Raw genomic sequence first — 25,685 nt, 5'->3', positions numbered from 1 at the left:
ACAAAAAAGTCTCAAAGAAATCTAACAACAAAGAATTTTCTTAAGTAATTTAGGGCACATTATTACAATGTTTTTTCATGCCCCAATTAAAATATGTTTTTATGGATAGTTTTAGATATATAAGTAAATACATATCATTTACTGCTAATTATACTACTAAGTGTGGGGGAAAAAAAGTAATGTTGAATATGTACTTATCATACGGTCCATAGAGTTTTATTCTTAAAAATATACCTGGGGGAAGTTCTGCACCTGTGAACCAAATTACATGTACAAATAATGTCCACAGCAGCATTGGCAATAACAGCCAACAACTGGAAAAACCCAAATGCCCATCAACAGTAAAAGATAAATGCATCACATTCTATTCACACAATGGACTCCTATGTCACAACATGGATGAATCTCAAGAAAAAATGTTGAGGGAAGAAGCAAATTACACTAAAAAAAAAATGCCTAAAATAGGATCCCAATTTTACAAAATTAAAAACCAGACAAAATAATACTCTATTGTTTAGGCATAAGAAGTCAGGAAAGAGGTACCTCTGCGGGAGGAGTGGTTATAATGAGGCGAGAGGCATAAGGAGGTTTGGGGGGCTAATATTTTATTTATTGTCCTGGTTGGTATTTGCACAGTCACTTGTCTTATGATTGTTATTTTGAGTGTACATATGGGTTTTACGCACTATTCTGTATACATGAGATAACTTAAAATAAAAAAGAGAAAACAGCAACTTTATCTGCGTCATTTAAAGCAGAATCACGAGCTCAGAGCAGCATAGTCTCTCACCTAGTCCATATCAATAAATGTATAATTAAATAAATGAATGAACATCATGCTCTCAAATATGTTTAATGCATTTATAAATTAAACCAGATGAAAATATGCCCACATGGCATCTAATAATTTCTATGTGCAAGAATTATGGGTAATTTGATTTCTTTTGATATTATTTTTTTCTTACCAAAGTTTCCCAATGAACATGCATTACTCTGAAAATTCAATAAAATGAAAAATAAAATGTATTGTTAAATGTATTGTTAAAAGTCCAAAGTAGAGTCAGTTTATGTTATGGCCATTTTTCTTTCTCTTAGGACATTAATCCAATTGTTCCCATAAACAAGGTCCTTGAAACACTATGCATTATAATCAGGGTTCTTAAACTTTGGTGTACATCATAGTCAACTGCAAACCAGCCCAAGAGAACCTAGTAATATCCTAGCGAAATTGGTTCAAACAATTTTAACTATAAGAAAACCAACATTCTGAATATGGCCCCAAAGGATCTGCCCCACCACCTCCCCTGCCTAACTGTGCCTATCATCCTCCTTGCTTTTTGTCCTTCAGACACAGTGATCTTGTTTTTGCTCCGAAGCATTCTATTCCTTCATGTCTCAGCACCTTTGCACAGGCTACTGATCCTATCTGGATGCCCAGCTCCCACTCCCCATTCAGATCTCAGCTCAAATGTCTCTTCCCTAGAAAAGACCTCCCAGATTTCCCTCTACTCATTTTACAGTTTACATACTCTTATCCTGAAATCTTACCTCTAAACACTTGAATAATTTATAGTTAAATATTTATTTGTCTGATTATCAGATTAATGTTTTTCATGCCTACTTTTCTGTAAGTTCCATAGGGCGTGGACCATGCCTGTGTTGGTCACTTATTAACCTCCAGAACTTGACCTAAAGCCCAACACTTGACAGATACTCAATAAGTATTTTGTATATTTCAAAGTGAGAAAAGGAGGTCACAAAATTGTATTCTGTTTTTGAAAGGGTAACAGTGGTTATTTTGGAAGGTAGGGTTATGAGTGATTTTTATTTCTCCCTCCTTTGCTTATCTATATTTTTGAAAATGTCAATAGTAAATATTTATTGTTTTAGAATTAAAACAAATTTTGTTTTAATGAAAAAAATATATATATATTTTGTTTTCTGGGTTGTTGGTTAGAGAAATGAATAAACTATCAAATGAACCAACAAACAAATGAAGAGCTACCAAAAAAAATTAAATGGCTGCTCTCTCATCTAGGCTTTGGGCTGAAAATCACCTTTATTTTAAATTTGTTTTTCTTTGAAAATTTTTCATTCAATCAAAAGTTGCAATTCAGATTAGTAAACACCTAGTATAATAATGGGAATAACATTCAATATTAGCTAAACAAATGAACATTTTAAAAATTTGTGTGTGTTACGTATAACTCTCATCTGTTTATAATCTCTTTCACACTAAATACAGATCCTTTTCCAACCCAAACATTCAATGATGACTCATTCTCTTTAGATTTAGTTTGGATGTGATGGGTAAAGGAAGAAAAGGCAAGAAAACATATTGGCCTTCTAAGATTAATGACTATGTTTTTCTGTTGGGAACTTGGAGTCCTAAACTGAAATATTTCCTCTCTAATCCCCACTATCTGAAGCTGTACCTAATGTAATTGCTTCCAAGTGGGAAATACTCCTTATACTTTCTGATTGGCTGTCACAATGCTCTGAGTTAACCACTACCCCCCCCACCCCCCACCCCCGCTCCCAAGATGCCCAGCTGAAGACAATTGTGATAATTCAGGACAGAATCTCTGTGGAGGTTTGTCTCTGTGTGAGGGACTTTTAGTTCCCAAAGCTCAGAAGATTTTATTAAGCAGGTGACAACATTCTCTTATTTTTACATATCTCATTTTTCAAATACAAATGCTCTAGATTTCTACAGTGTTTCTACATCATGTTCAAGAAACAGAGTAAGACAATTCTCCAGTTGGTTGCTCTTGAGAACACAGTGCTATTGCACTGGTATTTGGAAGAGCTACTTATTCTGTTGTTTCATCTCCTATACTTACCTGTTCTGTAATGACAAGTCTCTTACCACTTTCTTTCTTACATACTCTTCTCTATACACAGCAGCCTTGCTACTCCTCTGTCTTCAGGCATGCTCCTACTTGAAAGCATTCATACTTATTTACCGCTCTGCCTGCAACATCCTTCCCCCAGATATTTTCATGGCTGGCTCCAATGGAAAATTTAGGTCTTACCCAAAGGCCTTATTTAAAACTACAGTCCCTCTTGAACACTTCTTATACCTCTTTCTTCCTTTATTTTTTCCATAGCATTTATACTATAAGACTGTTTTACTTTTCCTTTTTATTATCTATCTTCCCACCTCTAGGACAAAAACTCCATAAAGAAAATTTTTGCCTCTTGTATGTACTGCTATATTCTCAGTCCTTACTGTGGGTACTCAAAAATTATTGAGTAAAACAAATTTTCCATCAGAATTATCCAATCTAAAATATTCCTGTGAAAACTACCAATAGACTCTATGAATCTAGAAGTCCTGATTCCCAGAAAGGGAATGCTTTTACCGGGGGAAACAGTAAGAGTCCTGCTAAACACGTAGCTCCAATTGCTGCCTAGTCAGCCCCATAGATGAGCAAGAAAAAAAGGAGTTAAATACTGATGAGTTTAATGACCCCAGTGATCACTGCTATGGGTAGCTGCTATGAACCAGGGCAGGGGAGAATATGTTAGGCTCTCAGATGATCCACTGAGGTATTTCTTGGCATCCCAATGCCCAGTTACAACTATAAATTTATAAGTACAACAACCCCAGAATTCAGAACATGATAATCCAGAGCTCAGAACCCTCATGTACGAGGTCTGCGTAAAACATCAGGTAAGCCTTCTAGGTGAACAGGAAGGAGACAGGAATCTAAAATGGCTAGGGAAGTGGGCAGATAATGAGTATCAATAAAGGCCTTGATACCAACTGCATTAGTAGCGGCCCCACTATTCCTCTTCAAGTAGGTGTTCTTGGAAATTATAACCAAGCAGAATCTTTGATAAGCTTTGCCTAGACAGAGTAAATTTAAAGTAAGAAAGAAGCAGAGCTGAGGGGTATGAGAAGTTGACTGCAGTGATGTGTAGCTGTTGGTTCACTACTAAGATCCTTTCTATTAGCAGTGCACCTTTCCTCCACTTGCTGTGAATGGTAGGGGATTACAATTCACAGCCCCTCCCTTGTTCAGAAATCCACCCTCTGCTAAAGAGAAGCTACTTCCCCAGGAAGGCTATTCCCTACTATGGGTAATAGATCAATGGCCAATGACAAATGGACACAAGTGTAGAAGAGGCTATTTATCTCACCTCAAGGATCTCCACTCTGTGGAGCAATTTATGTTTCTGATCCTCCCCAAAAGACCCAACCAGGCTGTTCTCCAGCTGAGACTCTATTTGTGCTCATCTTTTGTCTCCAAGTCTATCCTGCTGCCCTTGCTCTCTGTCTCCTGAGAGCACTCTTTCTATAAATAACATATACAAGAATTCCTGACTTGTCTCTGCTTTTAGAGAAACCTAAGACACATGGCATATGCAAATCATCTCTGGAAGAATGCATTCTAAATACAGGCCTTAAAAACTCTCACAAATATGATTCCAGTGAACATTAGCTCACAAAATTTTTAAAAATCACAAAACCCTAAAATAAAGTACTATGAGTGAGAGTCATCAGGAAGAAATCACAAAAATTTCATAAAATAGAAGCATCAAATTTTATATATACGTGAGATTTGATATAAAATGTATCAAAAGAAATATAAACTAAATAAATAAAGAACAAAATACATCAAAAGCCAAGACAATTTGTAAGAAAAAAAGAATTTTTAGTAGCATGTAAGAGATGAAATTAAAACTCAATATATGCATTAAACAGCAGATTAGACCCAAGAGAACATAGAATTAGTGTGGTAGAAAAAAACAGATCTGAATAAATATCCCAGAATATAGCACAGAAAAACTTGAAGGTGTAAAATATAAAATAGAGGTTGAAATATATGGAGAATAGAGAGGGAAAGCTGACATATACCTAACCAGAATTCTAGTTCAGTAGAGACAATGGTATAGAAGCAATATTTCAAGACATAATACCTGAAATTCTTTCAAAGTTTATGAAAGACATCAATCCACAGATTCAGGAAGTCAACTAAATCCCAAATGGTATAAATAAAAAGAAATTCACTGCTAGATATTTATCATGTTACATGGAACAAGACTTCCTAGATTTGAATCCTGCTCTCAATGGTTACTAACTAAGCAACTTGGGCCAAATTATTTAATCTTTCTTTGCCACAGTTTCTGATCTATAAAATAGGTTGAATAAGAGTACCTACCTTATAGACTGTCATAAGGATTAAATGAGTTACTATCTACAAAGCTCTTAGAATAGAGATGTTGGATTTTTAATATTCAACTGTATTACGTTTATCTTGAATGCTCACATGAAGTGCTCTCAATCAGACACAGATTTCTTATTAATTATCTCACAATAAAAAATAGAAATAAGCGAATAGGCCTTCCTTGCTCTAAACCTTACACATGATGAAAGCCATGTGGACTGTGGGAGATAGAGACTCCACTCTTACAGGGCAGACACAAACTCTCACACACTCTGGCACCCAGGGCAGAAGTGGTAATTTGAAAGAAGCCTGGGTCAGATCCACCTGCTGATCTTGGAGAGTCTCTCAGAGAGGCAGGAGGCAACTGGAGCTCACCCTGGGGACATAGACACTGGTGGCAGCCAATTTGGGGGGACCTTGTTCTACCATGTGGACACAGGTGCTGGCAAGTGCAATTTTGGAATCCTCCTTCTAGCTTATTAGCACCAGGACCCAGTCCCACCCACTAGCCTATCAGCACCAGTACTGGGATGCCTCAGGCCAAGCAACTAGCCAGGCAGAGAGACAGTCCCACCCACCAGTAGGCAGGCTGCCTTAAAACCCCACAGCTACTCCAGGACATGGCCCTACCAGACTGACCAGGACCCTGCCTCAAACACCAGTGTGCAGGCACTAGCCCTGGGACCCCCAGGGCCCTGCAACCAGAGACCCCAGGACCCAGCTCTGTCCACCAGTGGGCCGATACCATCCCCAGAACCACCACAGCCCCGCAGAACACCCACAGGCCAAACACAAGCTCTAAAATACCTTGGGACCCTCAGCCAGCTGCCCCAGGATTCAATTTCACCCACCAGTGGGCCAGCAAAAGCTTTGGGACACCCTGGACCACATAGTCAGCTGAGTCAGGAACAGGTCCTGCCCACCAACAGGCTAAAAGCAGCTCCAGGACCCCCAGGTCCCTGCAGCCAGAGATCCCAGGACCCAGCTCAGCCCACCAGTGAGCTGGCACTAGCTCCAGGAGACCCTGGGCTCTGGCCCCACTCACCAGCAGGATGATAAGCAGCCCTAGGAACCCCCAGACCCTGGCCACACCCACCAGCAGGACAACACCAGCTTGAGATACCTTGGACTTCTCAACAAGCTGCCTTGGAATCCAGTCACATTTACGAGTGGGCCAACATCAGCTCTTGGTCACCCTAGAACCTGTAGCCAGCCATGTGAGGAACCAGCCCCACCCACCAGCAGGCCAACACTAGATCAAGAACCCTGGCCTGCAACCCCAGGACCCAGCTCTGCCCATCAGTGAGTCAACACTAGCTCCAGAACCCCAAAGGCTTCCATAGCCAGCCTCCATACAAGGCATAGCCTGGCAACCAACCAGACCCTGGGCCAGCCACATCTACCAGACTGCCCACAGTAGTCAGCCCACCACAACAGAAGGACCCACACAGTGTAAATAGGGGGCACCACTAGAGCACGTAGCTCTGGTGATCAGAGAGGAGTGTGCTGTTGAGACACAGAGGACATCTCCTACAAAAGGCTATTTCTTCAAGGTTGGGAAAAACAACTAAACTACCAGATACATAGATATTAAAAGTGGTAAATGAGGTGGCAGAGGAATATGTTCCAAATGGAAGAACATGTTCCAAACAAAGGAACAAGATACAACTCCAGAAGAAGAACTAAATGGAGATAGGCAATTTATCTGATAAAGAGTTCAAGGAAATTATTATAAAGATGATCAAAGAACTCAGGAGAAGAATGGATGAATAGAATGAGAAGTTAGAATTTTTTAAGAAAGATTTAGAAAATATAAAGAAGAATCAAACAGATATGAAGAATACAATAAGTGAAATAAGTTAGAAGGAATCAACAGTAGATTATATGATACAGAGGGCTGGATCAGTGAGCTGGAAGGCACAGTAGTGAAAATCACTGAAGCTGAACAGAAAAAAAAAAAAAAAGAAATGAGGACATTTAAGAGACCTCTTGGACAACACCAACCATACTAACGTTCACATTATAGGGGTCCTAGAAGGAGAAGAGAGAGAAAAAGGAACAGAGAACATATTTGAAGACATAATACCTGAAAACTTCACTAACCTGGGAAAAGAAACAGAAATCCAGGTCCAGGAAGCACAGAGTCCCAAAGAGGATCAACCCAAAGAGGAACAAAACAAGACACACTGTAGTTTAAATGGAAAAAAATAAAGAGAGAATAGGTGCATTGGCCAAGATGGTGGAGTAGAAAGACCCTGAGCTCATCTCCTGTCATGAGCACACCAAAATTACAACTATCTGCAGAACAACAATCTATGAAAAAGACGAGAACCTACAGGAAAAGATTTTTCACAACTATAAACCTAAAGAAGGAACCACAATGGGACAGGTAGGATAGGAAAGGTGGGCTCACTATATAATCAAGTCCCATACCCCTGGGTGGGCGAAGTGCAGCCCTGGGGTCCTGCACTGAGAAGACAAGCCCCCAGAGCATTTGGCTTTGAAGGCCAGTGGGGCTTAATTTGGGGAGTGCCACAGGACTGAGGGAAACAGAGACTTTACCCTCAAAGGCCCACACAAAATCCCATATGCACTGGTACCCAGGGCAAAAGCAGTAATTTGACAGGAGCCTGGGCTAGATCTAACTGCTGGTCTTGGAGAGTTGCCTGGAGAGGCAGGGGGTGGCTGTAGCTCACTCTGGGGACATAGATACTGTCAGTAGCCATATTAGGGAGCTTTCTACCACACGGACACTGCTGCTGGCAGCTGGCATCATGGGATCCTCCCTCTGGCTCAATAGTGCCAAGACCTGGTCCCACCCAACAGCCTGTAGGCATCAGTGCTAGGAAGCCTCAGGCCAAACAACTAACTGGGTGGGGACACATCCCCACCCATCAGCAGACAGTCTGCCTAATGACTTCCTGAGCCCACAGCCACCTCTAGACACAGCCTTACCCACCAGAGGGCCAAGACACAGCTCCACCCACCAGTAGGCAGACACCAGCCCTGCCATCCAGGAAGCCTGCACCAGCCTCTAGAGCAGCTTAACCCACTAGGGGGCAGACACCAGATGCAAGAAAATCACAGTCCGTCAGCCTGAAGACCTAGTCCACCCACGGCAGGCTAGACCCTACCCTGGGACCAGTGGGGCCTGGGCCTTGGGCCCTGGCCCTGCAACTAGCAGGCCAACACAAGCTTCAGGACACCATGGACCATATACCCAACTGTGTCAAGAACCAGACCCCTGCCCACCAGTGATCTGATACCAGCTCTGGGATCCCTGGGCCCTGCAGCCAGACTCCAGGACCCAGCTCTGCCTGCCAGTGTGGGGAGCAACAGCCCCAGAGTCTTCTGGACCCTGACTCCTACTGCCAGTGAGCCAACATTAGCCCCAGGGCCCCCTGGGGTTCTGCAGTCAGCTGCCTCATGACCAGGCCCCACTAGCCAGCAGCTAGCAACATCCACACAAGGCAGGGTCTGGTAATCAACTGGGCTAGGGGCCAACCAGTCAGCCTACATAGTCAGCCTGCCACAACAGAAGGACCTAGGCAGCCCTCTTAGGGGGAATTCTGAGAGCATATTGCTTGGATGACAAGAGGGGAGTGTGCTGCTGGGCATTTTTTTTTTTTTTTTTTTTTTTACAGAACTAGAATTAATAATTCTAAAATTTGTAGGGAAACACAAAAGGCCCTGAATAGCCAAAGCAAACTTGAGTAAGAAGAACAGAACTGGAGGTGTCACACTCCCTGACTTAAAAGTTACAGCCATCAAATTAGGATGGTACTGGCATGAAAATAGAAATATATCAATGGAACAGAATAGAGAGCCCAGAAATAAACCCATGCACTTATGGTCAATTAATCTATGACAAAGGAGGCAAGTATATACAATGGGAAAAAAAAATAGTCTCTTCAGTAAGCAGTGGGAAAACTGGACAGCTACAAGTAAAAGAATGGAATTAGCACATTTTCTCAAACCATATACAAAAATAAGCTCAAAATGGATTAAAGACTTAAATGTAAGACCTGAAATCATAAAACTCCTGGAAGAAAACATAGGCAGAACACTCTTTGACATAAATCGTAGCAATATATTTTCGGATCTGTCTCTTAAAGTAATGGAAACAAAAGCAAAAATAAACAAATGGGACCTAATTAAACTTAAAAGCTTTTGCACAGCAAAGGAAGCCATCAACAAAACAAAAGACAACCTACTAAATGGGTGAAAATATTTGCAAATGATATGATGGATAAGAGATTAATATACCATATACATAAACAACTCATACAACTCAAAATCAAAAAGCATACAACTTGATTAAAAAAATGGGCATAACCGAATAGGCAATTTTCCAAAGGAGACACACAGATGGCCAAGAGGCACATGAAAAGGTGCTCAACATCACTAATAATCGGGGATAAACAAATCAAAAACACAATGAGATATCACCTCACACCTGTCAAAATGGCTATCATAAAAAGGATCACAAATAATAAATGTTGGCAAGGATGTGAAGAAAAGGCAACTCTTGTACACTATTGGTGGGAATGTAAATTGGTGCAGCCCTTATGGAAAACAGGATGAAGCTGCCTCAGAAAACAAAAAAAAATAGATCTACCATATGATTCAACAACTCCACTCCTGGGTATATATCCAATATATCTGGAGAAAACTATAATTTGAAAAGATACATGCACCCCAATGTTCATTGCAGCACTATTTACAATAGACAAGACATGGAAGCAGCCTAAATGTCCATCAACAAATGAAGGGATAAAGAAGATGTGGTACATATATACAATGGAATACTACTCAGCCATAAAAAATAATGAAATAATGCCATTTGCAGCAGCATGGATGGACCTAGAGATTATCATACTAAGTGAAGTAAGTCAGACAGAAAAAGACAAATATCATATGCTATTGCTTATATGTGGAATCAAAAAAAAAAAGATACAAATGAACTTGTTTACAAAACAGAAATAGATTCACAGACATAGAAAACAAGCTTATGGTTACCAAGTGGGAAAGAGGTGGGAGAGGGATAAATTAGGAGGTTGGGATTAACATATAGACACTACTATATATAAAATAGATAACCAACAACAACCTACTGTATAACACAGGGTGCTATACTCAATATTTGTGATAACCTATAAGGGAAAAGAATCTGAGAAAAGAATCTGTATACACACACACACACACACACACACATATATGTGTATAACTGAATCATTGTGCTGTACACTTGAAACTAACACAACATTGTAAATCAACTATACTTTAATTAAAAAAAAAAATCCACACGCAAACACTAATTCGAAATTTTCATACGCTCAGTGCTCAAAGCAGTCTTATTTACAATAGCCAAGCTATGGAAGCAAACTAAATGCCCATCAAAAGATGAATGGATAAAGAAGATGCAGTACACACACACACACACACACACACACACACACACACACACACACACACATACACACGGATACTACTCAGCCATAAAAAAGAATGAAATTTTGCCATTTGCAACAACATGGATGGACCTGGAGGGTATTGTGCTTAGTGAAATAAGTCAGACAAAGACAAATACTGTATGTTATTAAAATAAACAAATGAATATAACAAAACAGAAACAGTCTCACAGATATAGAGAACAAACTAGTAATTAACAGTGGAGAGAGGAAAGGAGGGAGGGGAAGCATAGGGATAGAGGATTAAGAGGAACAAACTATGATGTATAAAATAAGCTACAAGGGTATATTGTACAGTACAAGGAATATAGCCAATATTTTATAAAATCTTTAAATGGAATATAATCTATACAAAATTTTGAATCACTATGTTGTATACCTGAAATTAATATAATATTGTAAATCTACTATACATCAGTAAAAAGAAATAACTTGAACAACTTTCTTAGTACTACCACTTTGGAAAAAAACATTTCACATAATCTGGTAAGACTGAAGATATGCAATGCCCTGTGACCCAGAATTTTGCTCCTTGGAATGTGCTCTTGAGAAACCCTTGCACATGTGCACCAGGAAAGAAGTAGAATATTTGTAGAAGCATAGTTCATAATGACAAGAAAATAGAACACCAACTGTTCATGTACAAGAGAATAAATACATAAATTGTGGTGACTTCATACAACAAAATATGGGGCAACGGTAAAAAAAAAAAAATTTAGTATTAACTATAGTTACTCACCATCAAGTATAATGAATGTCACAAATATATTGTTGGGCAAAGTAGCAAATTACAGAAAAACACAGTATAATACTATTATGTAAATTCAATAACAACAGAATTAAGCAGCATGCCATTTGGATATGTATAAATACATGGTGAAATTATAAATAAAAGCAAGGGAATTATAATCACAAAATTTAGAATAGTGATTATCTTGGGTAAGGAGGCAAAGGAATGAAGTTAGAGTGGCAGACACAATCAGGTTCAAGAGAATTAGAAATGTTATATGTCTCAACTGGGGGGTGAACATACTTGTGTTCATTTTATGAATATGTCCTAAAACGTATATGTACATTACACTTATTAAATGTAAAACAGTTTAAACAAAGGGGGAATTTTGCATGGAAAATGCAAAGGGAAGAAAGAAAGGAAAAGGGGAAGGAGGCAAAGAGGGAGAGGCAGAGAAATCTTTCCTAAATTCTTCCTCCAAAATATTCTTGGTAGGGTGGAAATGGATCAGCAAAACAACACAAAAGTTTATCTTCTATAATGTTTTAGAACTTTGACTTTGGCACTTTGAGTGAGTTTTCTGAGTCAAGGTATAATTTCTTATGTTCAAGAAATATATTTTTTGGCAAAAAGTAAGAAAAGATCTTAGGTTTGGGGTTAGCATAGAACATAATACAACTTTAAAATTCTTAAAAACAGCTTTAAAAATTGTATGCAATATTCACTGTGGAGCAGTCCTCATGAATGATTCTCTTAAAGACCCCATCACTTGGCTTTGGAGATGAGAAAGCATCCTTATCATGAACCCTTGCTTTGCTGGGATGACTCCCACAATTACTATGAATCTCCCCCAAAGCTCTCAATTCTACTTTTATAGGCTGGGAAGGCACACTGGGGTGACCATGTATGGATGATGTGTCTTCTCCTGTTAAGCCCAAGGCATGGGGCCTGGCCCCAGTGGTTTGCCTCTTTTTAAAAGGTAAGTATTTAAGGCTGCTCTGTCCTTCAGTTTGGTTCACTGTAGCCAATTTGGAGGCACGTGAATAACATCTTCCTTAACGACTTCTTAATTTTATACCAGTAACCATTATTAAAGAGAATTTAAAGTTTTATCTGTGGATCCAAGTGCTGTACTAAAGAAAAGAAGAAATGCACACACACACACACACTGTGGGGCAAAAACAGGATTGTGAAATATGAAAGACCTCTATATAAAATTCATATTTTGAAAGATGACTCTTTTTGGTTTTAAACACAGGGGGAAAAGATTTTGTCTTATAAAAGCATCCCTCCCTCACACCACATCTTTCCGTTCCCTGGTGTACTTGTTCCGTGTAATGCTAATTAAATGCACATGTGTAACTATTTTAAGTGTTACAAAATTCAAGGCAGTCTTAACTTTCTCTTCAATCAAAAATAAAATAAGAAAGTAAGTTGCTAGTCTGTGGACTTTACAGAGGAAAGAGAACAGAATTGTAAAATCATATTTCACAGAAAAATCTAAATTGAATTTTCAGGTTATGAATACTTGATTATGGTAGGGACAGTCCAGAAATAGACTAAAATAAAATTAAATGGAATTTTAATTCATTTGGAAAAAGTATTTATTCACTATACTGAGTCTTATGCTCAGAAAAGAGAACAGAAAGGGCATAATTTTGAACTGTCAAGCTTAACACACATATATAAAACAAATATCGTCACCCTGTTCTATGGCAGAATTGAGCCTGCTCAATATCATACTGGGGTAGAATCAAAAGAGTGGCCAAAGATGTACTCTGGCATGAAGAAATATGATCTACAAAAAGCACGGAAAGGAAATTTACATGTATATATATTATTAAGATACATATCATTAAAGATGGTTTCATTATAGGATGATTGCAATTTGAAACTCATCTTTATTACGTGTCAACTCAACATTTTAACATTATTATCTTAAAAATGGAAATGTTAAGAAGAATGCAGAGTCACGATTCCATACTCTTTGAACATTATTTGCAGAAGTGTCAGTAATCCTGGAAACATTTAAATAATCATTCATTACCTATCAAAGCCATATTAAGAATAACTCTCTCTGCCTTTTTACTTAAAGAGAATTGCCATGGGCAGACCCATATTTAGTAAAATTAACTGACCAGTAAAAGCAGAACACAATAGTTTGTGTTAAAGGGAGTCCCCTTCCTCAGAGAGCTGAGGAAGAAAACAGAACAGCTTACCTTTATGATGGTTTGCACTGGACACAACTTTCCCCCACAAGGTTACAATAAATATTATTATTAGCAGTTTTCCTTTTGTTGCTTTCTGTAAGTATCTCTTACTCATCCTGCAAATAAAAAAATAATAATAAAAATCCTAAGTATGTGAAACCATTATTTTACCATTATAACTGTGCTACATTTAAAGCTTCCCATGACACCTTAACACCTAAATTTGCATTTCTTATATTAAAATGCTATTCACTGTATATAAACTATGAACAGAAAAAAAATTAAAGTTTTCCAAATAAAGTACCTTGATACAATGCAAGAGGTAAGAGAGGCCCTATCTCAGTCAAGCTTATTTCACTTAACAACAGCCTAAATCAACTGGGAAACATTACCATTTTTCTTTCCATATAAATATAGATTCAACTTATTCAAAAAATCCAAGGCACAGTTGTTTGAATAATCTTTAAATAAGTGACTTATTTTACTTTAAGAAAAACAAACAAAACAAAACCTTTTTCAAGGCCAGGTCAAATGGTCAGGGTAAACAGTTTAGATAAAATGTGTGTGATGAATTCCTGCATAGAATAAAGTCACTTCAAATCTATTATTCCTAATGTGTTTTTAAAAAGTCACCTTACTGTACAACACTACTACTGGAGATACACAGATGTTTTAATATTACTGGAATCTACCATGCTGTACTTTATGAGAAGTAGAAGAAAAATGGAAAAGCAAAATGAAAAATATTAGGTTAACATTTTCAAGTTGAGACTACAAAACTCAGGAAAGCAAAGCAAAGTTATAATAAAATAATAGCTACCCATAATAAAAATTTAGCAACTACTTTCTGTAGCACCTAATACAATATTATTTCAATTGTTTTTCAGGACGAATTGGGGATGTTGGTATGTCTAACCCCATTTGTAGATGATGAAATTTGGAAATTTGCTGAGGTCATGTTTAATGATAGAGTAAAAAGTCATACCTCAAATAGTCTAAATCTAAAATCTTTATATTAACTACTATATTGCTAAGGGGTAAGTGAAATATATAAGATATAATCCATCTGCATTTATTTATAAGGGAGATAAAATATACGTCCATCACCCTGTGCCTTCTCAGGTTTGGATCCTATTTTGAACTCTAATCTTGTTTGACTTACATTCTTGCCTTCACTCTACTGCAAGTTTGTGAGGTCACTTCCTGACCTAGCTTGACTCCTCTTCCTCTTGAGTTCTCTAAGTTATCTTTTTCTTTACACCTTCACTTCCAAAATACTCTATCCCCAAAAGTATGACTCAGTGGTGGCAATGATGGCTGATTAATTTTGAAGAGAAGTCATTCACACTGATAAGTGGATGAAAAAATAAATTGATATATTACTTATATTTAATATGGGTATACATGAACACTTCTTGGCCTGGGGAAGTTGTGCACGCTGATTCAGATGTTGAGGAGACAGCATAGTATGACTAAGAACATAGACTCACTCCCGAGTCAGACTGTTTGGATTTGAGTCCAGGCCCTCCTCGTTTTTAATTGTGTCATCTAATGTGAGTTTCTGGATCTCCTGCCTCAGTTTCTTCTTCTCTAATATGGGATATGTTTATGAAAAGCCTAGCCCAATGGCTGGCATGTATAAGGGCTCAAAAACTATGAGATTGGAAAGTGTTCAGTCATTTGGATGTTTTGTTCCTTGAGTGCATGAGAAGCCTGTGGAGGAAGATGACTGGAGGGAATTTCAGTGGCCCCAATAGCTGGAAGTCCTCCATGGACCTTGGTCTTGTGACATGTCTAGATAATGTACAAAGGAATAGGTGTTTGACCTTTCAGATTAGATTGCTTGGTTTAAAATCTGGCTTCCTGCCTACTTTCTATATGACTTTGGATAAATTACTTAACTAAGAGTATTTTTATTGTATTTAAAATGAGAAGGGGAGACCTTCAAGATGGCGGAGGAGTAAGATGTGGAGATCACCTTCCTCCCCACAAATACATCTACATGTGGAACAACTCCTACAGAACACCTACTGAACGCTGGCAGAAGACCTTAGACTTCCCAAAAGGAAAGAAACTCCCCACATACCTGGGTAGGGCAAAAGAAAAAACAGAGACAAAAGAATAGGGACAGGACCTGCCCCTCTGGGAGGGAGGTGTGAAGAAGGAAAAGTTTCCACACACTAGGAAGCCCCTTCGTGGGTGGAGACTGCTGGTGGCGGAGGGCGGAAGATTCGGAGCCACAGAGGAGAGCGCAGCAACAGGGGTGCGGAGGGCAAAGCGGAGAGATTCCCGCAAGAGGATCGGTGCTGACCAGCACTCACCAGCCTGACAGGCTTGTTTGCTCACCCGCTGGGACGGGTCAGGGCTGGGAGCTGAGGCTCCAGCTTCGGAGGTCAGATCCCAGGGAGAGGACTGGGGTTGGCTGCGTGAACACAGCCTGAAGGGGGCTAGTACACCACAGCTAGCAAGCAGGGAGTCTGGGACAAAGTCTGGAACTGCCTAAGAGGCAAGAGACCATTGTTTTGGGGTGCGCAAGCAGAGGGGATTCAGAGCGCCGCCTAAACGAGCTCCAGAGACGGATGCGAGCTGCACCTATCAGTGCGGACACCGGAGACGGGCATGAAATGCTAAGGCTGCTGCTGCAGCCACCAAGAAGCCTGTGTGCAAGCACAGGTCACTATCCACACCTCCCGTCCCAGGAGGCTGTGCAGCCTGCCACTGCCAGGGTCCCATGATCCAGGAACCACTTCCCCGGAAGAACACGTGGGGTGACTAAGGCTGTCGCAACGTCATGCTGGCCTCTGCCACTGCAGGCTCACCCACATTCCATACCCCTCCCTCTCCCCAGCCTGAGTGAGCCAGAGTCCCCTAATCAGCTGCTGCTTTAACCCCATCCTGTCTGAGCGAAGAACAGATGCCCTAAGGCGACCTACACGCAGAGGAAGGGCCAAATCCAAAGCTGAACCCCAGAACCTGTGAGAACAAAGAAGAGAAAGGGAAACCTCTCCCAGCAGCCACAAGGAGCAAGAGAATAAATCTCCACAATCAATGTGATGCACCCTGCATTTCTGGAATACCTGAATAGACAATCATCCCAAAATTGAGGCGGTGGCCTTTGTGTGATTTTGTCTGTAGAGCTTCGTTTTTACCATTTGTCCTAGGGTTCTGTCTATACTTTTTTTTTGTTTTTTGGGTTTTTTTAGTATAGTTTTTTAGCTCTTCTTATCATTGGTGGATTTGTTTTTTGGTTTGGTTGCTCTCTTCTTTCTTTCTTTCTTTTTTTTATTACTTTTTAATTGTTAATAATTATTATTTTTTATTTTAATAACTATATTTTATTTTATTTTTTTCTTTCTTCCTTTCTATTTTTCTCCCTTTTCTTCTGAGCTGTGTGGCTGACAGGGTCTTGGTGAGCCCAGCTGGGTGTCAGGCATGTGCTTCTGAGGTGGGAGAGCTGAGTTCAGGACTTTGGTCCACCAGACACCTCCCAGTTCCACGTAATATCAAACGGCAAAAGCTCTCCCAGAGATCTCTATCTCAACGCTAAGACCCAACTCCACTCAAAACCAGTAGCCACAGTGCTGGACACCCTACACCAAACAACTAGCAAGGCAGGACCACAACCCTACCCATTAGCAGAGAGGCTGCCTAAAATCATAATAAGGTCATAGACACCACAAAACACACCACTGGACACGGTCCTGCCCACCAGAAAGACAAGATCCAGACTCATCCACCAGAACACAGGCACTAGTCCTCTCCACCAGGAAGCCTAAACAACCTACTGAACAAACCTTATCCACTGGGGGCAGACACCAAAAACAACAGGAAATATGAACCTGCAGCCTGTGAAAAGGAGACACCAAACACAGTAAGTTAAGCAAAATGACAAGACAGAGAAACACACAGCAGATGAAGGAGCAAAGTAAAAACCCACCAGACCAAACAAATGAAGAGGAAATAGGCAGCCTACCTGAAAAAGAATTCAGAGTAATGATAGTAAACATGAGACAAAATCTTGGAAACAGAATGGAGAAAATATAAGAAACGTTTAACAAGGACCCATAAGAACTAAAGAGCAAACAAACAATGATGAACAACACAATGAATGAAATTTAAAATTCTCTAGAAGGAATCAATAGCAGAATAACAGAGGCAGAAGAATGGATAAGTGACCTGGAAGATAAAATAGTGGAAATAACTACCTCAGACCAGAATAAAGAAAAAAGAATGAAAAGAATTGAGAACAGTCTCAGAGACTTCTGGGACAACATTAAACACACCAACATTCGAATTATAGGGGTCCCAGAAGAAGAAGAGAAAAATAAAGGGACTGAGAAAATATTTGAAGAGATTATAGTTGAAAATTTCCCTAATATGGGAAAGGAAATAGTCAATCAACTCTAGGAAGATCAGAGAATCCCATAGAGGATAAATCCAAGGAGAAACACGTCAAGACACATATTAATCAAACTGTCAAAAATTAAATACAAGGAAAAAATATTAAAAGCAGCAAGGGAAAAGAAACAAATAACATACAAGGGAGTCCCCATAAGGTTAATAGCTGATCTTTCAGCAGAAACTCTGCACGCCAAAAGGGAGTGGCAGGATATATTTAAAGTGATGAAAGGGAAAAAACTACAACCAAGATTACTACACCCAGCAAGGATCTCATTCAGATTCAACAAGGAAATCAAGACCTTTACAAAACAAGAAAAAGCTTAGGGAATTCAGCACCACCAAACAGCTTTACAACAAACGCTAAAGGAACTTCTCTAGACAGGAAACATAAGAGAAGGAAAAGACCTACAATAACAAACCCACAACAATTGAGAAAATGGTAATAGGAACAAACATATTGATAATTACCTTAAATGTAAATGGATTAAATGCTCCCACCAAAAGACATAGACTGGCTGGATGGACACGGAAACAAGACCCATATATATATGTGCTGTCTACAAGAGACCCACTTCAGACCTAGGGACACATACAGACTGAAAGTGAGGGGATGGAAAAATATTCCATACAAATGGAAATCACAAGAAAGCAAGAGTAGCAATTCTCATATCAGACAAAATAGGCTTTAAAATAAAGACTATTACAAGAGACAAAGAAGGACACTACATAATGATCAAGGGATCAATCCAAGAAGAAGATACAACACTTGTAAATATTTATGCACCCAACATAGGAGCACCTCAATACATAAGACAAATGCTAACAGCCATAATAGGGGAAATTGACAGTAACACAATCATAGTAGGGGACTTTAACACCCCACTTTCACCAGTGGACAGATCATCCAAAATGAAAATAAATAAGGAAACACAAGCTTTAAATGATACATTGAACAAGATGGACATAATTGATATTTATATGACATTCCATCCAAAAAAAACCAGAATACACTTTCTTCACAAGTACTCATGGAACATTTTCCAGGATAGATCATATCTTGGGTCACAAATCAAGCCTTGGTAAATTTAAGAAAATTGAAATCTTATCACTACCTTTTCCAACCAAAACGCTATGAGACAAGATATCAATTACAGGAAAAAATATGTAAAAAGTACAAACACCTGGAGGCTAAACAATACGCCACTAAATAACCAAGAGATCACTGAAGAAATCAAAGAAGAAATCAAAAAATACCTAGAAACAAATGACAATGAAAACACGATGACCCAAAACCTGTGGGATGCAGCAAAAGCAGTTCTAAGAGGGAAGTTTATAGCAATACAATGCTACCTCGAGAAACAAGAAAAATCTCAAATAAACAACTTAACCTTACACCTAAAGCAATTAGAGAAAGAAGAACAAAAACAAACCCCGAAGTTAGCAGAAGGAAAGAAATCATGAAGATCAGATCTGAAATAAATGAAAAGAAATGAAGGAAATGATAGGAAAGATCAATAAAACTAAAAGCTGGTTCTTTGAGAAGATAAACAAAATTGATAAACCATTAGCCAGACTTACCAAGAAAAAAGGGGAAAATACTCAAATCAATAGAAATAGAAATGAAAAAGCAGAAGTAACAACTGACACTGCAGAAATACAAAGGATCATGAGAAATTACTACAAGCAACTCTATTCCAATAAAATGGACAACCTGGAAGAAAAGGACAAATTCTTAGAAAAGCACAACCTTCCGAGACAGAACCAGGAAGAAATAGAAAATATAAACAGACCAATCACAAGCATTGAAATTGAAACTGTGATTAAAAATCTTCCAACAAACAAAAGTCCAGGACCAGATGGCTTCACAGGTGACTTCTATGAAACATTTAGAGAAGAGCTAACAGCTATCCTTGCCAAACTCTTCCAAAATATAGCAGAGGGAGGAACACTCCCAAACTCATTTTACGATGCCACCATCACCCTGATACTAAAACCAGACAAAGATGTCACAAACAAAGAAAACTACAGGCCAATATCACTGATGAACATAGATGCAAAAATCCTCAACAAATTACTAGCAAACAGAATCCAACAGCACATGAAAAGGATCATACACCATGATAAAGTGGGGTATGTCCCAGGAATGCAAGGATTCTTCATTATATGCAAATCAATCAATGTGATAAACCATATAACAACTTGAAGGAGAAAAACCATACAATCATCTCAATGATGCAGAAAATGCTTTTGACAAAATTCAGCACCGACTTATAATAAAATCCCTCCAGAAAGTAGGCACAGAGGGAACTTACCTCAACATAATAAAGGCCATATATGACAAACCGAAAGCCAACATTGTTCTCAATGGTGAAAAACTGAAACCATTTCCTCTAAGATCTGGAACAAGAAAAGGTTGTCCACTCTCACCACTATTATTCAACATAGTTTTGGAAGTTTTAGCCACAGCAATCAGAGAAGAATAAGAAATACAAGGAATCCAAATCGGAAAAGAAGTAAAGTTGTCACTGTTTGCAGATGACATGATAATATACATACAGAAACCTAAAGATGGTATCAGAAAACTGCTAGAGCTAATCAATGAATTTGGTAAAGTAGCAGTATACAAAATTAATGCACAGAAATCTCTTGCATTCCTATACACTAATGATGAAATATCTGAAAGAGAAATAAAGGAAACACTCCCATTTACCATTGCAACAAAAAGAATAAAATATCTAGGAATAAACCTACCTAAGGAGACAAAAGACCTATATGCAGAAAACTATAAGACACTAATGAAAGAAATTAAAGACGATACAAACAGATGGAGAGATATACCATGTTCTTGGATTGTAATAATCAACATTGTGAAAATGACTATACTACCCAAAGCAATCTACAGATTCAGTGCAATCCCTATGAAACTACAAATGGCATTTTTCACAGAACTAGAACAAAAAAATTTCACAATTTGTATGGAAACACAAAAGACCCGGAATAGCCAAAGCAATCTTGAGAAAGAAAAATGGAGCTGGAGGAATCAGTGTCCCTGACTTCAGACTGTACTACAAAGCTACAATAATCAAGACAGTATGGTACTGGCACAAAAACAGAAATGTAGATCAATGGAACAGGACAGAAAGCCCAGAGGTAAACCCACCCACATATGGTCACCTTATCTTTGATAAAGGAGGCCAGAATATACAATGGAGAAAAGACAGCCTCTTCAATAAGTCGTGCTGGGAAAACTAGACAGCTACATGTAAAAGAATGAAATTAGAACACTCCCTAACACCATACACAAAAATAAACTCAAAATGGATTAAAGACCTAAATGTAAGGCCAGACACTATAAAACTCTTGGAGGAAAACATAGGCAGAACACTCTATGACATAAATCACAGCAAGATTCTTTTTGACCCACCTCCTAGAGAAAGGGAAATAAAACCAAAAATAAACAAATAAACCTACTGAAACTTCAAAGCTTTTGCACAGCAAAGGAAAACATAAACAAGACGAAAAGACAACCTCAGAATGAGAGAAAATATTTGCAAATGAAGCAACTGACAAAGGATTAATCTCCAAAATTTTCAAGCTGCTCATGCAGCTCAATATCAAAAAAACAAACAACCCAATCCAAAAATGGGCAGAAGACCTAAATAGACATTGCTCCAAAGAAGATATACAGATTGACAACAAACACATGAAAGGATGCTCAACATCACTAATCATTAGAAAAATGCAAATCAAAATGACAATGAGGTATCACCTCACACCAGTCAGAATGGCCATCGTCAAAAAATCTACAAACAATAAATGCTGGAGAGGTTGTGGAGAAAAGGGAACCTTCCTGCCCTTTTGGTGGGAATGTAAATTGATACAGCCACTATGGAGAACAGTATGGAGGTTCCTAAAAAGACTAAAAATAGAACTTCCATACGACCCAGGTATCCCACTACTGGGCATATACCCTGAGAAAACCATAATTCAAAAAGAGTCATGTACCACAATGTTCATTGCAGCTCTATTTACAATAGCCAGGACATGTAAGCAACCTAAGTGTCCATCAACAGATGAATGGATAAAGAAGATGTGGCACATATATACAATGGAATATTACTCAGCCATAAAAAGAAACGAAATTGAATTATTTTAGTGAGGTGGATGGACCTAGAGTCTGTCATACAGAGTGAAGTAAGTCAGAAAGAGAAAAACAAATACCGTATGCTAACACATATATATGGTATCTAAAAAAAAAAAAAAAAAAGTTTCTGAAGAACCTAGGGGCTGGGCAGGAATAAAGACATAGACGTAGAGAATGGACTTGAGGACACGGGGAGGGGAAAGTGTAAGCTGGACGAAGTGAGAGAGTGGCATGGACATATATACACTACCAAATGTTAAATAGATAGCTAGTGGGGAGCAGCCGCATAGCACAGGGAGATCAGCTCGGTGCTTTGTGACCACCTAGAGGGGTGGGATAGGGAGGGTGGGAGGGAGATGCAAGGGGGAGGAGATACGGGTATATTTGTATATGTATAGCTGATTCACTTTGTTATAAAGCAGAAACTAACACAACATTGTAAAGCAATTATACGCCAATAAAGATGTTAAAAAAAAAAGAATTTAGAAAAAAATAAATTCTGCAACCAAAAAAGAAAAAAAAAATGAGAATAACAACAATATCTACCCCATAGTGTTGTTCGTATGAAAACTAAATGAGATAGTTCATGAAAAGAATTTAACACTATGCATAGAAGATAATAAATGCTCAATAAGTATTAACCATTACTATGGTCATTACTTGGTTAGACCAGCATTTCCCTAATCTGTGTGTTCTGTGACGCATCACTTTCACAGAACGTTAATACGGTATTCGTGAAAAACAAAGGGGGCAAATGGATTTGCAAAATCTGGGTTCAACAAACTTAACCAGATTTTTTCTTTTTTTTAACCAGAGGCATATCTGAGTGTGCAGCATTTTCCAGAAACCTTTCTTCACAGTGTAATACGTGATATTTATGTCCTCAGGAAGTGTCTTAAAGAAATAATCTGGTTTAGTATTCACTCTCAGTAAACCAAATGCCCATTTAAAATCTTCCATTCTATTGCCTTTGTGTTTATTTTGCGGAGCGGGCACTCTTACTACTAGCTTTGTTATGAGCTTCTACTTTTCTCACATTTTTGCAGCCATCCTGCCTCCTCTTCTACATCCAATCCCTGTGACCATATTGGACTGTATATCCTATAACAGAATGAACAGTTTAGCAAAATTCATCTGACAAGAAGAGCTGCTTAGCATAATTCTTGATAATTGGTTTCCCATAGCAAAGGGCCTCTGCTACAATGTCAATGACCCATTGTATTTTCCGTACCATTGTCCACCCACCAAATGGGATGACAGAACTGACAGCTGGTCAAACTGGTAACTAGACACATGGAAACAGAAACACCACAAAGTCACCAGGCTGTCAAACTAAAAAAGGAAGGAGAACGCAGGTCAACATTTGGAAGTCTGTAAAGACCCCTGTCTTCCCTCTCATACCACCTCCACGCCAGTCCAGTCAATTACCATGTTCTGTCAATACTATTTCCTGAATATCTCTTAATCTTACACACTTATTTCCATACCTACTGCAATACTGCAATTCAGACCACCAAAATTTCTCATGGGCAACACACAGCTTCCTAACTGGACTTCCTGCTGCCAATATTGCCATCCTCTGGAATTGAAGGCAGGGTCTGTGTCTGCTTTTTCCATGACTCTATTTGCCGTATGTAGTACTTAGTAAGTGCCTGATAAATACTGTTGACTGAGTGTAAGGCATTCTCTATGCTGTAGTCAAACATGTAACTATGATCATGAGACACCCTTCATATGATTATAACCTTCACATGATTCCCTTCTATTTCGGAAAAAAAAAAAAAAAAAGAAGGCCATAATCCTTAGCAGGGTTATACAAAACTTGTATTGGTATCAGGGAAAAAAACAAAAACACTTTTCTCTTTACGTCTCCAATCTTATTTTACGCCATTCTTCCCCATCTCTCTCTCCACATACACTCATAGTCAGTATTTTAACTCTACGAAATTTCTTCCAGGGCTTCCAGCTAAATCTCACCTCCTTGTCCCCTGAAACATATTAGCCACCCACCCCTCACCCCATCCACTCTTCAAAATGCTAACTTCTATTCATTGGTCAGGGTGCAGGTTAGAATTCCTCCTATAGGATTTGGACAAGACCTCGTTAAGTGCCCTACTTTATACATACTAGGCACTTGCCACATGTAATATAATTTTCTATTTACTTATCTGCATCCCTCACTGTCATACAAGATTCCTAAAGATAGGGACTGTGCACCACACATTTGGAAATACCTAGGGCCTGGCCCAACTTTCAGCTCAATAACTAGCAGATGAGTATTTGCTGAATGCTGGTCATGTCATGTGGTAGAGCCAAATATATTGTGTACTTGCCAACATGAGCCAGAAGCAAGTATGTGTCACTATTTTAGGATAAAACTAGGAAGGGACACACAGGAAGAAGAAAGTGGGAAAGGGGTAGGAGGGGGGAAGAAAAGAAAGGGCACAGTGGATAAGAAGAAAAAGGGAAGGGAGAAATCCAATCTGTAATGTGATTTATTCTAACTGATTTTTAAATAACAACCAAGTTGGAGCAAACTGAAGTATAATAGAGCAATGAAGGATTTTGGACAAAGGGGCATCACCAAAGAAGAAAACCCAAAAGAAAAAAAGCTGAATGATACACTTCTTCTGGACTTTGTACAAGGGCACAGAAGGAGGGGGCATTCACTTCTCATTCAATGTGCTAAACACCAGGGATCAGTTTAAAAACTTCCACCACAGTCAAGGGCCGAAGGCACTTTCAGAATTGTCACATTTATCTGTTAAAAAAAAAAAAAGCAAAATTTAAGTGAATTTTATAACAGCAAAAGCTGAGGGAAGAAGAAACTGGAAACTGAAGGATAAATTCAGAAAGGATGAAACCTTGAAATTGCTCCCCAAGCAGCAGCAGCTGGCAAGACAAGGGAAACAGGATAATTGAGAAATGGTAACCTTGGCAGTGAAGGATGTTGAAGTGAAAAGTTGTCAAAGTAGAGGACTGACAATTAAATCTCCAGATTTTCTTCTGCTCTTCTCTTCTGTATTACATGTTTCAGTTATATTCACTGAGATGTAGATGTTTGAATGGTGTTAAAACCCTTTGCCTCCCCACTGATGTTAAAAGTGCACTTAATTATAAATAAGCAAGAGCTGAAAAACTGTTATGCTGCTAGAAAAATCACTTCCCTATTAAAAAAGAAGGTAAGTTTAACTGATCTAAAGAAGAGAAGATGGAAGGGGAAAAAAGGTGGGAAAGGCTTATATACAAAGGAGATAAAAGCTGAGGCCCAGAATCCAACCACCTGGCCTCACCCAGAGCTTAAGGCACTTCTGTGGCAGTACATAACAAAAGTCTTTTTAGGACATTTCTCTACATTGATCTAACATTCATACCCACCTAGTATTAACTAATTACAATGACATGAACTTTAATTGCCACATCTAGTACAGGAATTTAACCTTGAGGTAGAATGCTCCAACTGATAAGTCAAGTTCCTTCTCTCCTGATAGGGACCAGAATGAGACTTAAAGAATGTAAATTGAATAATACTGCCCCCCATTCCTTGCTGAAAAC

At 38.8% G+C, this 25,685-nt stretch overlaps 1 protein-coding gene across 1 annotated transcript in view; it reads right to left on the bottom strand.

The window, feature by feature from the left end:
* The window catches only part of TAFA2 (TAFA chemokine like family member 2), a 535,691-nt gene that overhangs the window by 132,803 nt on the left and 377,203 nt on the right, over positions 1-25,685 (bottom strand). Inside the window, exon 2 of the mRNA XM_007179730.2 lies at positions 13,595-13,701. Coding sequence (XP_007179792.1) covers positions 13,595-13,700 — 106 coding nt within the window. The 5' untranslated portion in view covers position 13,701. The remainder of the gene's footprint in view (positions 1-13,594; positions 13,702-25,685) is intronic.

Source organism: Balaenoptera acutorostrata, chromosome 11, assembly GCF_949987535.1.
Source record: "Balaenoptera acutorostrata chromosome 11, mBalAcu1.1, whole genome shotgun sequence".
NCBI lineage: Eukaryota > Metazoa > Chordata > Mammalia > Artiodactyla > Balaenopteridae > Balaenoptera > Balaenoptera acutorostrata.
Note: the sequence above shows the minus strand (reverse complement) of the source record. Positions and strands in the feature narration are given on the sequence as shown.